The following is a 13,282-nucleotide window of genomic DNA, read 5'->3' on the forward strand; positions in this document are numbered from 1 at the left end:
CCTTTAGGATTGGGGGGAGAAGGGAGGTGAGGCTGGCAGAGAGGGAGCTAGAGGAGCAAGAAGCGCTGTCCCTAGATGGTGCTACCAGTGCGAGGCCGTTGACAAACACACAGAGTCCCACTGAGCATGTGGTTTAGGAAGACTCTGTGGCAAATGCATCAGTAGAAGCCAAAGAGCGAAGGTCACCAGTCAGGTTAATTGATGCAGGTGGCAGGGGGTGGAGCCCAGAATAGAGACGAAGGCAGAGATGGAGAAAGCAGAAGTAAGATTAGATAGTGACTTCTAAGGCTGAAGACACCTAATTGCATGTGAAAACTGAAGATTGAAGTCTGCAGTGGTTCTGAAGTCTCTGCTGGGCTTTCTGATGACCACATGGGCACCCATGTGCGGCTTCAATGTCTTGTATCCCTTTCCTTTTCCAGTGTTCCTTGAGGCTGTCTGATTAGCTCTGCTTTTTAACACGAGGAGTTGAAGCGCTAGGATAAACTATTCCAAGGTGACACGAGGCATGGTTTTGAGGCAGAATCTGAAGTCAGGCTTTCTGACTCCATAGTCTAAAGCCCCAAATGCAGCTAGGCTGGAGACGAATCAGAGACAGGGAGAAAGACGTAGGAGGGGTGGTGTGCTTTGGGTTCTTAGGTGTGAAAACAAGAGGAATGGACACTCGGTTAGTCATGTTGCCCTGAGAGTAACTGTAGGACCATCACGTGGAGATACGTGGACTGACAGCTCGTCTTCAGAAGTCTCCAGAATGAAGCCTCCTCTCTAATTAATTATCCCTCACCCTTGGTGGGCGCAAGTGGTAGTTACGTCATCTCTCTGTCTGCTGTTAGATGAACGATCTCTCTCTCTCTCTCTCTCTCTCTCTCTCTCTCTCTCTCTCTCTCTCTCTCTCTCTCTCTCTCTCACACACACACACACACACACACACACATCTGGAATAGATGTCTTTTTAATTATCTCATCTTTTTGATTACACTGGAATCATTTATTCTGGATGGAAAGAACAGAAAGTATGCTCCCCCTCCTATCCTTTCTGTGCAACCGTCTCACACTTTTTCAGAGGCCTGAAGACTTGGTGAACTGGTGAAGTGGGAAAGATTTGATTTATGCTGCCCCAGCAGTGGGGCATTACTTTGTTTTATTTATTTATTTATTTATTTATTTAGTCCTCCCCTTTCCCGCTAGAGATGGAGCCTAGAGTCCTGCATGCCAGGGGAGCATTCAACCACTGAATTCTCATCAGCCCACTCTCCTCTCTCCTCTCCTTCCTCTCCTCTCCTCTCTTCTTTCCTCTCCCCTCCCCTCCTCTCCTCTCCTCTCCTCTCCTCTCCTCTCCTCTCCTCTCCTCTCCTCTCCTCTCCTCTCCTCTCTTCTTTCCTCTCCCCTCCCCTCCCCTCCTCTCCTCTCCTCTCCTCTCCTCTCCTCTCCTCTCCTCTCCTCTCCTCTCCTCTCCTCTCTTCTTTCCTCTCCCCTCCCCTCCTCTCCTCTCCTCTCTTCTTTCCTCTCCCCTCCCCTCCTCTCCTCTCCTCTCTTCTTTTCTCTCCTCTCTTTTCTCTTCTTCTCCTCCCTCCCCCACCCCTTCTTTTTTCTTTTTCTTTCCTCCCCCCTTTCCTTCTCCTCCTCTTCTTCCACCTCCTTCTCCTCCTCCTTCTTCCTCTCTCTCTCTTTCTTTCTTATTTTCGAGACAGGGTCTCACCATGTAGCCTTCACTTTTTAGACCTGGTCTGGCATTCACTTTTTAGACTGCAATGTAGACTCTGTAGACTTGAACTCACAGAACTCTACCTGTTTCTGCCTTCCAAGTACTGAAATCTTCTTGGTCTCATTTTTTAAAATTTGAAACAGGGGTTCACTATGAGATAGACAGATTTTAAATTCACTTTCTAGCCCAGGCTATTCTTAAATCTGTGATCATTCTAACTTGGCCTCAGTCAGTCTCCAGGCATGAGCCGCCATACCTGACTGAGGATCTTTTATTTTAGGCGATTACTACAGATTTTGTTTTTATAAGAAAAATATTGGACGAGTGTTGTCATGCTATTTGTATGTAGAAGGCCAAAACTTACATATACACAAGGGGTCACTGGCTGTCTAGACAGCATTCAGACTGGCAGGAGCAACTTCCCAAGGATTATCTACTCTTTTCTCTCATCCAGGGGTTGTTTGTTCTCGAAGGTGCCTCAGGGTACAGTGGAAATTTCACAAAACACTGAGGTAATAGCATAGTCATGCAGTCATGAGTATTGGGGAATATTGTAGATATTGAATTAAGATGTTTGCACTGAAAACTGTGCTTTATGATATGTGGGTTCATGTGCCAGGTCAATAGCTTTGGCAGACTGACAGGCATATTACTCTTCTTCTGATTCTATTTGCAGGTTTTGGCATGGAGGCAACCCTGCTTCTGGTGGTTGGCTTTTCCCACACCAAAGGAGTGGCTATCTCCTTCCTGGTGCTTGCTGTAGGCTTTAGTGGCTTTGCTATTTCAGGTAAAACATCTTCCGGGTTTCTGAATTGAGTATGGAGATTCACTAAGTCTTAGGACGGAGGAAGGACAAAGAAATTGTGCTTCATTTAGTAGCCCAGGGATCCCCAAGGGACAGGGCCAAGACACAGTTTTACCAAGTGGGGTGACATAGGATCTACCAGGGATGTGCTTAGACTCCATTAGAGCAGGGGTTGTCCCTCTTGACTCCACCAGAGGAAAATATGTAAGTGCAGCTGATTTTCCTGAGGCAAAAGCAGAGGCCAGGCATGTGTCCCAGGCTAGTCCCCAGTTCACCCTACCTGGAAGACTCACTTCCTTTTAAGGGACTGCTCATTCTAGCTCAATGACCAGGTTATTTGACCCTTGGTCACAAACATATTGAGCGTTTAGAGTGATTTCTATAGCTTTCAAGGAGTTCTTATCTACTTCATTGCTTTAATTTTCCAAACAAGAAGGTGCAGGTCTGGAGTGGGGTTGAAGTTCCTCAGAACAAGTAAGAATGATGATGATGATAATGATGATGATGGTGATGATGATGATGATGATGGTAATGATAATGATGATGATGGTGATAATGGTGATGATGATGATGGTGGTGATTATGATGATGATGGTGATGATGATGATAGTGATGATGATGATGATGATGATGGTGATGATGATGATGATGATAGTGATGATGATGGTGGTGATGATAGTGATGATGATGGTGATGATGGCGATGATGATGATGGTGGTGATTATGATGATGATAATGATGATGATGGTGATGATGATGATGATGAGGGCTTACTGTGATCAAGCACAGATTCAATTCTGAGGACACTCAAAACCCTTTGTGTGTTATTCACACAACTACCCCCAGGGTAGGTCATGGGCAGGGACAGCCTGGCAACGTCCAGCCAGGCCTTTTTGGTAGAATATCCATTAAACATATCCTAGAGAAGATCAAACTGATCCGTGAGCCGTGGGGCAAGTAACACAAAGGGTATTAAGAATTCTGTTCTCAACTCTGATACGGGGGTTCTGGCTTTACCACAGGTTTTAATGTCAACCACCTGGACATTGCTCCACGCTATGCCAGCATTCTCATGGGGATTTCGAACGGAGTGGGGACCCTGTCTGGAATGGTTTGCCCCCTCATTGTCGGAGCCATGACCAAGCACAAGGTAACAATCTGCTCTGTGGCTGTGGGCTACACTATTAGGGTAGAAGTACTGCCCAAACTTGAGATCTCAGTGACCTTCTCCAGAATGTAAGTGTGTGGCCTTGTCCTTGGAGCCTGAGATCTCAGTGACTTACCCCAGGGTGTGAATGTGTGTCCTTGTCATTGGCTGAATCTTGGACAACTGCCTTCTTCTCTTCTTTCTTCTTCCTCCTCCCCTTCCTTCGCTTCTTCTGCTCGATCCTTTATTGATGGCACCAGAGCTGATGGTAATCTAGTTCCACATCTTCTCAGCTGAGAAATAATGTCTGGAGGAGAGAAGTAAAGGCTGTGGAGACTGTTTAAAGATACAAAGAAACTCAGGCAGCCAGCCCAGAATGAACATTTTATTTCAGATTGTTGTATGATTTTAAGGGCTAGATCTGGATAGCCTATTTCCACCCATTATTAGACTGTCACACATAAAGTAGTGGTACAGTGTGCCTCCTTGTTTAGGAGAAAATAAATGAGGCATTAGTGACCTTTCTTAAGAACCAACTTGGCCAGCCTTGATGCAAGGGGAGGAGCTTGGTCCTGACTCAACTTGACATACAGTGGTTTGTTCTAGCCCATGGGAGGCCTGCCCCTTTCTGAATAAAGATGAGGAGGAGTGGGGAGTGGGGCAGGAGGAGAGGAGGGAGGGAAAACTGCGGTCTGTATGTAAAATAAGTGAAAAAATGTAATTTAAATAAATGAAAAAGGACCCACAAGAGAGCAGAGAGCAGGGGAGATGATTCAGAGGCTCAGAATGCTTGCGGCTCTTTGAGAGGCCCAGGATTCTGTTCCCTGCTCCACATGGCTCACAATCATTAGTAACCCCTGGATTATATCCAGATCCCCTGGAGTTGGTGTTACAGATGGTTGTGAGCTACCTGTGCATGCTGGGAATTGAAGTTGGGCCCTCTACAAGAATGTCCAACACACTTAGCCACTATACCCTCTTCTGGTCTCCATGGTTACCAGGCACACATGTGTGACACAGACAAAACACCCATAAACAGAGTATACAAACCCCTGAATCTTCAAGGATGTGGTACTTAGTTTTCACTGGACCTTTGTGGCTTTTAAACTTATTTTTATCTTAAAAATTGTATTTATATTTGTTCTATGTGAGTGAATATTTTGCCTGCTTGTGTATATGCATGCCACATACATATCATGGAAGCCAGTGAGGGGCATCGGATGCCCTGGAGCTGGAGTTAAAGATACTTATCAGCTACCGTGTGAGTGCTAGGAACTGAACCTGGGTCTTCTGTAAGGACATTCAGGGCACTTAACCCCCCCTCCCCCGCCCCCAGCCATCTCCTCAAGCACATGTGACCTGTATTTTTTACATATTTATTTTGATATGTAGTTTATATTAAAAGGGCATTTATGGTCGTCTTTTGTGTTCAAGTACTCAATTTTTTAAAATTTATTTATTAAGGATTTCTGTCTCTTCCCCACCACCGCCTCTCATTCCCCCCCCTCCCCATAAAGTCCCCCTCCCTCATCAGCTCGAAGAGCAATCAGGGTTCCCTGACCTGTGGGAAGTCCAAGGACCACCCACCTCCGTCCAGGTCTAGTAAGGTGAGCATCCAAACTGCCTAGGCTCCCACAAAGCCAGTACGTGCAGTAGGATCTCAAGTACTCAAATTAAGTGGAGATTCTGGATGTTGAGTCTATCAACAGAAGCCCAGTGTAGCCTTTGGAATGTTTTTATCCCAGTGGAGGACTTTAGGGCTCTCTGTCAACCTCTGTTTTTGCTTAAAACAGTAACTGAATAGTAACTGGATATATCCTTTGTTAGACCCGCGAGGAGTGGCAGAACGTGTTCCTCATAGCCGCCCTGGTCCACTACAGCGGTGTCATCTTCTACGGGGTCTTCGCTTCTGGGGAGAAACAGGACTGGGCTGACCCAGAGAGTCTCTCTGAGGAGAAATGTGGAATCATTGACCAAGACGAATTAGCTGAGGAGACAGAACTCAACCACGAGGCTAGCGCTAGTCCCAGAAAGAAGATGTCCTACGGCGCCACCACTCAGAATTGCGAGGTCCCGAGGAGCGGATGGAGGCAGCAGAGGGAAGCGGCCTTCGATGCCTTCGAGGGGGAAGAGGCATTGTCCTACCAGAACGAGGAAGGCAGCTTCTCAGAAACATCCTAACGCCCACCTTCTCTTCAGCTTACAACCGGAGATAACCCATTCCCATTGCCTTTCCCATACCTCGGCTTGCCAGGGGGCCAAATCATGGGACACTGGAAGTACGGGAGGAGGAGATTAAGTCAACAGCAGAGAACAGAGAAACACCTTCTTCCAGAGATAGGAACGTAACTATTGCTCTCAGCTGATAAAACAATTGGTTGTATTTTTTGCAGGGTCGGGTAATTGAGGCGGACCCTCTCATTTGCGCCTTCTCTCGAAGAGCTAGTTACTCAGAAATCGCTAGAAGTCTAAGGAGTAGTTTGCTGCTCAAATAAACATTGAAATAAATCCCTCTTTGGCCTAGGGAAGAGTACATGGTGGGTGGTCTCCTAAGATACTCATACAGAGGAAAGTTTCCTCAACCCGACAAAGGGAACCACTCACGGAGGCCCTCTGTTGTGCGAGGTGCTTTATGGACATGAACATACTTATTTGACCCCTCCATCCTATTACATATAGATATTGCACCCATTTTACAGCTAGGGACACTGAAGGAACAGAGTGACCCACCCAAGGTCATCTTCTTGGGGCCAAGACTGACACTGGCAGATGACAGGGAGTTTTAGGAAGAGGGGTCCAGCTCAGTGTGGGGACTTTTTCCGTGACAAAACCTGAGTCAGCTGTTTTGTGGGTAATTCCATGTTTGGTCAAGGGTGTGTGTATAGACTAATGTGGCAGGGTGAACTCAAACTTATGAAATTCTGGACTCAAAATTCTTAAGGTCCTGTATTACCTGAGGAACCAAAGAATTTGGTGAACAAGAGCTTTTTTTTTCTTTAAAAGCCACCGACTAGTAAAAAAATAAATAAATAAATAAAATAAAGCTAAGCAAGCTAGCTCAATTTCCAGAAATGATTTAAAAGAAGTATACAAAGAGTTGGCTATTAAATTAAAACCCTCTACAGCATAAGAAATGTGGTTAAATAGTGTCCCGAGTTAAATATAACCCCATAAAACATTTAATAATCTAAGAACTAGACTCAGGAGAGTTTTAGCCACTTGTCTCTTGAAAAAAGTCTAAACAAAAGTGTGTCACCAGCTTTCCCTGCCTGTGGGTATAATAGGAAGTATGGCCAGATGATAGGAAATTATGCTCAAAATATTCAGAATGTCTGTACTTAGAATGTTCATTAAAAATAAAAAGATACAGTAGTTTCATAGAGAAATGCTACAGTCAGAATGTCTGAGACAAGCAGGCCTGTAACTGGTGTTTAAAAATTCACCTGCAGTCGTGTTAGGCAATGGAATGGGTACTCCCACACGTAATTAAAACTGCAGTGTTGGCACATAAGAGGCTATTAGAAAATAAAATGATTTTCCTGCTCCTTGGTTTTAAAAACTGTTGATATTTTCAGAAGGAAACTTAACATGATGATAAAATACAGATTTACTTGTATATTAGTGTATAATATTTGTTCTCTAGTTTTTCCTATTTCATTTCTGGTCCCTTGTTAGACTTAAGGAACTGTAATGTACCTTCTAAAAAGTCTAATGTTAGATCATAAAAGAGAGTGGCTGACTTCCCGTTAAATAATATTCTTTCTGTTATTTGTACATAATTTGTGTTATCAGACATTAAATCTCCTTATTGCGTGAATCCATGTAAGTCTCCTAGAGGAGTTCCTGGCGTGAAGGAGTTCTTAAGAAATAGCTGTCCCATCCTCATCACCTTAAACTCTTGTGTGACCATGTCACTTGTAAAGAAAGAAGTTGTGTTATTTCATTCATTGGCCACAGAGTTTATAATGAAAATTGCACCGTTTTCTAAGTAAAAAAGAAAAGAATCACTAGTGTTTATTTCTTTACGTGTTAATAAAGCATAGTAATTCCATGTATGAAAAAGCCTTATGATGATCATGAAGCCAATGTGGTAGATTATGACGCAATCCACAGTTAGTGTTGACATCATGCAGAAACACTACATTTTGCGTATAACTTGCACGTGCAGTAAATTTTTTAATGGTGGGCTGGATCATACCATTAAACATTATAAAACATGTTGCCTTGTAGTGATCTTCTTTCCACACACAGGTTGCACGGGGCCATTAATTTCCCTTAAACAGCATCGACAAGTGACAGCCACCGGTTTCTGTGCATTTTGCCCTTGGGGTCTATTTGTAGCGCTACCCTTTGGAGGTGGAGTGTTGATTCCAGTAGGAGGGGTCCTGAGGAAGCTGGATTACTGAAATAAAGTCTGGATCACACTTTTTTTAAATTTATTTATTTATTAAGGATTTCTGCCTCCTCCCCGCAACCGCCTCCCATTTCCCTCCCCCCCATAAAGTCCCCCTCCCTCATCTGCTCGAAGAGCAATCAGGGTTCCCTGACCTGTGGGAAGCCCAAGGACCGCCCACCTCTATCCAGGTCTCCTAAGGTGAGCATCCAAACTGCCTAGGCTCCCCCAAAGCCAGTACGTGCAGTAGGATCAAAAACCCACTGCGATTGTTCGCATCCTCATGAATATTAACCTTCATCAGGCGATGAAAGGAGACAGAGACAGAGGAGCACGGGACAGAAATCTCAAGGTCCAAATTAGGAGCAGAAGGAGACGGAGCACGAGCAAGGAACTCAGGACCGCGAGGGGCGCACCCACACACTGAGACAATGGGGATGTTCTATCGGGAACTCACCAAGGCCAGCTGGCCTGGGTCTGAAAAAGCATGGGATAAATCCGGACTAGCTGAACATAGAGGACAATGAGGAATACTGGATCACACTTTTTCAAACAATCACAGTTTGGGCTATTCTTCAAAGTGAGAATAAGAATTAATAATGTTTTAAACTCAATGGGCTATTGTTATGTTTCCTTGGTCGCTAAATCCAATATGGAACCCAGTATTTCTGTTTCATGCCACGGGCTCTCAAACTCAACAAACTTGCTTTCTTTTGTCTTTTCTCTGTTAAAAATGTCATCATTCAAGCTAGAACTCTCAGAGCTGTCCTTGACTTGAGAAAATTTCCTGAGTTTTCTCTTTTCTCTACCAAATTTCTCTAGTTTATTTTTTCATCTATACTTCCATGTCCGACACAGTTTTGGGAAATCGCCTCTCAAGATACTGCTTTATTTTTTAAAATTATTTGCATATATTAATTATTCATAACAATGGGTTTCATTGTGTCGGTTTCAGTAACACACACATACAGGGCCTTTTGCTCATCTTCACCCCCATTACTTTGATTATGCCCCCTTTTCAAATGATATTTATAGTGTATTAGTGGAAAGCACTAGAACTTAATTATTCTATATCCATATATCAATTTTTTTCTCATTAACTATGATACTTTCTACTCATGTTTGTGTAAAATGCCAATTTCCCCTTTATGAACATAAATAAAATTACTAAAGTGACAGACAATTAAAAATAAAAATTTACCAATATAGATGCCACCATATGAAATACATTATGAAAATACAGAAGTCACTTTGGAAAATTCTCTTGAAAATGATGTCTTGAATATTTTATTTTTTAGGGTTGCTTGAGCTCCTCCCCAATGCCGGTTTGCTGCTGACAAGTCCACTCTAGTGCAGGCTTTATGGGTAAGCACAGTGACTTGAATTCCTGATTGGGACGGCTGGTCTGCCCATCAGACAGCATTCCATAGCCCCCTCTCCATCATCTGGACCTTACAATCTTCCTGCTCCTCTCGTACAGTGTCTCGTGTGTTTTGGAAGAGGTGGTCTAGATCTCTTCATGGTTGAGCTCTCCATCTTCGCTTCCTCTCTGTACCTTGCATAGCAAGGTGTCTTTGTGTTCACTGCCAGTCACTGCAGAAATAAGCCTTTTTGATTAAGGTTTACAGCAGCATTTGCCTATGAGTATAAACTAAAGACCTTTTTGAATATCGTACTTAGAGCCAATTCACGTTGCCAAGAAGATGTTTGTACTGGTGCGGTAGTGGCATCAGTATTTAGGGGGTAACCAACTGCTTTCTGATTGGTTTTGAGAGCAGCTCTATAGTCAATATATTATTGATTTCTAGGATATTCAAGCAACTAAGAACAAAAGCATCACGAAACAACTCATTACAAAAATGAGCCATAGCTCTGAGGAGAATTCTGAAGAGAAGAAATGCAAATGGCTAGTAAATATTTCACCAGCCAGCAGGGCAACGAGAACCCAAACAAACCACCCTGAGGTCTCTCGCACCAGGGTCAGAAAGGCTGTCATCAAGAAATGAAAAGGAGCAACTGTTAGTGAGGATGTCTGCAGAAGGAACCCTTCTCGCTGCCCGTGGGAATAATGCTCTATGACCTTGGGAGTCTTGAGACTCACTCTGTAGTCAACACCAATCTTCAACACATGGCAGTCCTCCTGCCTCAGTTTCCTAAACGCTAGGATAAGAAGCATTCCCCATCACCTCTAGCTCCTTAATTTACAAATGAGATTAATTCATTTTGGGCTGGAAATGTGGCTCAGTGTTAGGAACGTTTCCTACTCTGGCAGAGGACCAAGAGTTCCTGGCATGCTCGTTCATGGCTCATTACTTCCTGTAACTTCACTTCCAGGGATCCAACACCATTTATTGGACGCTGAAGGAAGCAGGCATCCACATGGTACACCTACACACCTGCACATGCTCATACATAAACATAGAAGCAAACACCTTTTAAAAGATTAATAAATTGGTATTATCAATTTTTCATGCTGAAGACTGAACATAGAACCTCATGCATGTAAGCACATGCTACCACTGTACTAACCAGCAGCCCCAACTCTTCATTCAAACTAACTAAATATGCGATTTCGCCCAATGAGTGAACTAATTAAATATCGAATTTAAGATTAAATTCTTATTTTAGTCTAATTTTAATTTATCTCCAGCTTAGTTCTTCATATGTGCTTTGTTCTCAGCTTCTTCTCTAGGGCAGTAACTCCAGACCAAGGTGCTCCCAGCGTCAGGATAGAGTCTTGCTAATCTTAGTGTGAAGCCAGAAACCTGAGGGAAGGAGCTGACCGTTTAGGCCAGGCCCCAGAACAGCACAGGAGAAAACCAGTTGAGCCATTGACCTTGCCTCTCACCAACTGCTCAGCTGGAGTGAGGCATGAGAACCAGGGGCTCCGGTTTCCTGTTTCCCTGTCTGCACTGTAGTTATAGTAGTTGGGGGGACGTGGGGGCGGGGGGGGGTGATTACTGAAATTTTTTTCCCTCAGGCGGCTAGGGTCACATGACCTGCAGCATGTACGGGTGCCCAGTGGGCTCATCCTTCAAAATCTACTGTGCTATATCTATGGGGAATTATGCCGCCGTCCAGGTAGGCTTGTTAAATACGACAGATCAGATTTAGGAATTTATATCTGCTTTTTAATTGTAATTAGAAGTTTAAAACCATGTGGAGAAGAGCTATATTTAGGATGTTTTAGGGGTGTGTGTGAATCTTCCCTGACTCAGAAAAGGAGGGAACTGCCTTGGGTCGCAGTCAGAATGAGAGCAGCAGGCATCTTCAGTAAGAGCACGTTGGGACCCATCCCTACCATTCCATACGGCCACAATAAGCCAGTAAAATTACAAGGTTGAACTCAATTAGAAAGTTCTGGCAATAGTTTCCTCTCAATCCATGCAACACTTGATTCCAATGTGTACCCAAGCAAGATGACCAACATTCCAGGGTAGTGATGCTCAACCTGTGGGTAGGGATCTCTTTCAGGGCAGGGGGTCGCATATCCGATGTCTTGCATATCAGATATTTTTCATTGCAGTTCATAACGGTAGCAAAATTACAGTTACGAAGTATCAATGAAATAATTGTGTGGTTGGGGGCCACCCCAACACCAGGAGCTGTATTAAAGGTCGCAGCATTAGGAAGATTGAGAACCACTGCTCTAGGGAGATAATGTTAATGTCTTTGAGAAATTAATGCAAAATCCCCTGAGGGACTGGGGATAAATAGCCATAAAGACGGGATAAACACTACTACTTAAATAATTGCTCGAAATAGGCCTATTTATATAATCAAAGCGAATCTTGATTCTCTCTGGATTAAATGATTACGCCCAGCACGAATACACTTTTTACTAATTACATGACTTTTGTGTTTTTTTTTTTTAACAAAATAGCTTTTTGTGTTTTAAGAGTTCCACTTGTTCAAAGTTGTTTCCAAGATTTCATGACCAAAGATCATCAGTGAATCTGCATTTTTAAGGATGATGCAATGCTTCCTTGGTTATTTCAGCCTCGTGGGATCAGAGAACCGCGGGGTTCACAGATGCTTCCTTTTAAAACTCTTCTTTGGGAGTCAATTTCATAGCAGTCCTGATATAAATATTACCCTGATTGTTATCAGAATTTTAAAATCCTTTGTAGGAATGGGGGCCAAGACAAATGATTTTTTTTTCCTAGCTTTTGTAGTGGTTTGACTATGCTCAAGAGGAGAGCTCGCTCTGAGCAGGAGAGTTTCTAAGGTCCGTTGTTCCAACACAGCCACGTGAGCTGCTCTTTCTCTCTGATATATATATTGATATATATATATATATTTATATGTATATGTATATGCTTTGCAAGTATAATGAGTTTGAATTTCCAGAACTCACGTAAAAAGCTGTGCATAAATGTGCTTGCTTGTAACCTCAGCTCTGGCTAGGCAGGGGCTGAGGCAGGTAGGTACTGAGGACAGAATTACCGAGAGCTGGATCCTGAGAGCTTGTCCGCCCGTTAGCCCCAAAGAGCTCTTGGTTCAGTTAAAGACCCTGCCTCGAGGCAATGAGACAGAGCAATAGATGAAGACAGGAGGGTCCTGCTCTGGTCTCTGCATGGCATGTGCACACAAGGGTACATGCAAGCATGATTGTACAGACCACACACACACACACACACACACACACACACACACACGAAGGTTGGGTTATGCTTTATTTTTTTATTTTCCTTAAAAACCTCCCAATGGTTTTTTTTTCATCCAGAGTAAAAGCTGGTCCTCACCACATCCTCAGACCCTTCTCAGTTGATTCTGAATCCATTTCTTTGTGTTTCTCCTGCACATTATTTTCCTTGGGCTTCTATTTGATGCTCAAACATATGCCTGTGCTCCCCTTAGGGCCTTCCAGTATATATCCCATCTTCTTCACGAGAACACAGAGCACGCGGAGGGGAGGGATCCCTTGTGTGTTGCCTTTACTACTACATCTATGGCACATAGAATTGTGCCCAGCAGAATATGCAAAATGACTGAGTTTCTAAACCGACTGGCTGGCTCGGACTATATAAAACTCCAGCTTTGTTTGTGCTTGGCTGGAAGTGTGGCTGATCAAGAGTCCTAACGAGTATAGGTCTTTGACCAGGCCCATCAATTAGAACCTATTAAAAAAAAACAAAAATGATTTTGTAACACATCAATGCATTTGGTAGGGAGAAAGGGGTTGGAAGCCTGGGATTTATGTGGGGGAGATGGCGGGGAAACAAAGGGAAT

General features: G+C 43.6%; 1 protein-coding gene across 1 annotated transcript in view; it reads left to right on the forward strand.

Annotated features, from left to right (window-relative positions):
* Nucleotides 1-7,876, forward strand: part of Slc17a8 (solute carrier family 17 member 8) — a 45,957-nt gene extending 38,081 nt beyond the window's left edge. The window contains exons 10-12 of the mRNA XM_075954152.1: nucleotides 2,382-2,492; nucleotides 3,533-3,660; nucleotides 5,485-7,876. Of these exons, the coding sequence (XP_075810267.1) occupies nucleotides 2,382-2,492; nucleotides 3,533-3,660; nucleotides 5,485-5,838 (593 nt within the window). The 3' untranslated portion in view covers nucleotides 5,839-7,876. The remainder of the gene's footprint in view (nucleotides 1-2,381; nucleotides 2,493-3,532; nucleotides 3,661-5,484) is intronic.
* Nucleotides 7,877-13,282: the final 5,406 nt, after the last annotated feature.

This window comes from Microtus pennsylvanicus, chromosome 20 (assembly GCF_037038515.1).
Source record: "Microtus pennsylvanicus isolate mMicPen1 chromosome 20, mMicPen1.hap1, whole genome shotgun sequence".
Taxonomy (NCBI): Eukaryota; Metazoa; Chordata; class Mammalia; order Rodentia; family Cricetidae; genus Microtus; species Microtus pennsylvanicus.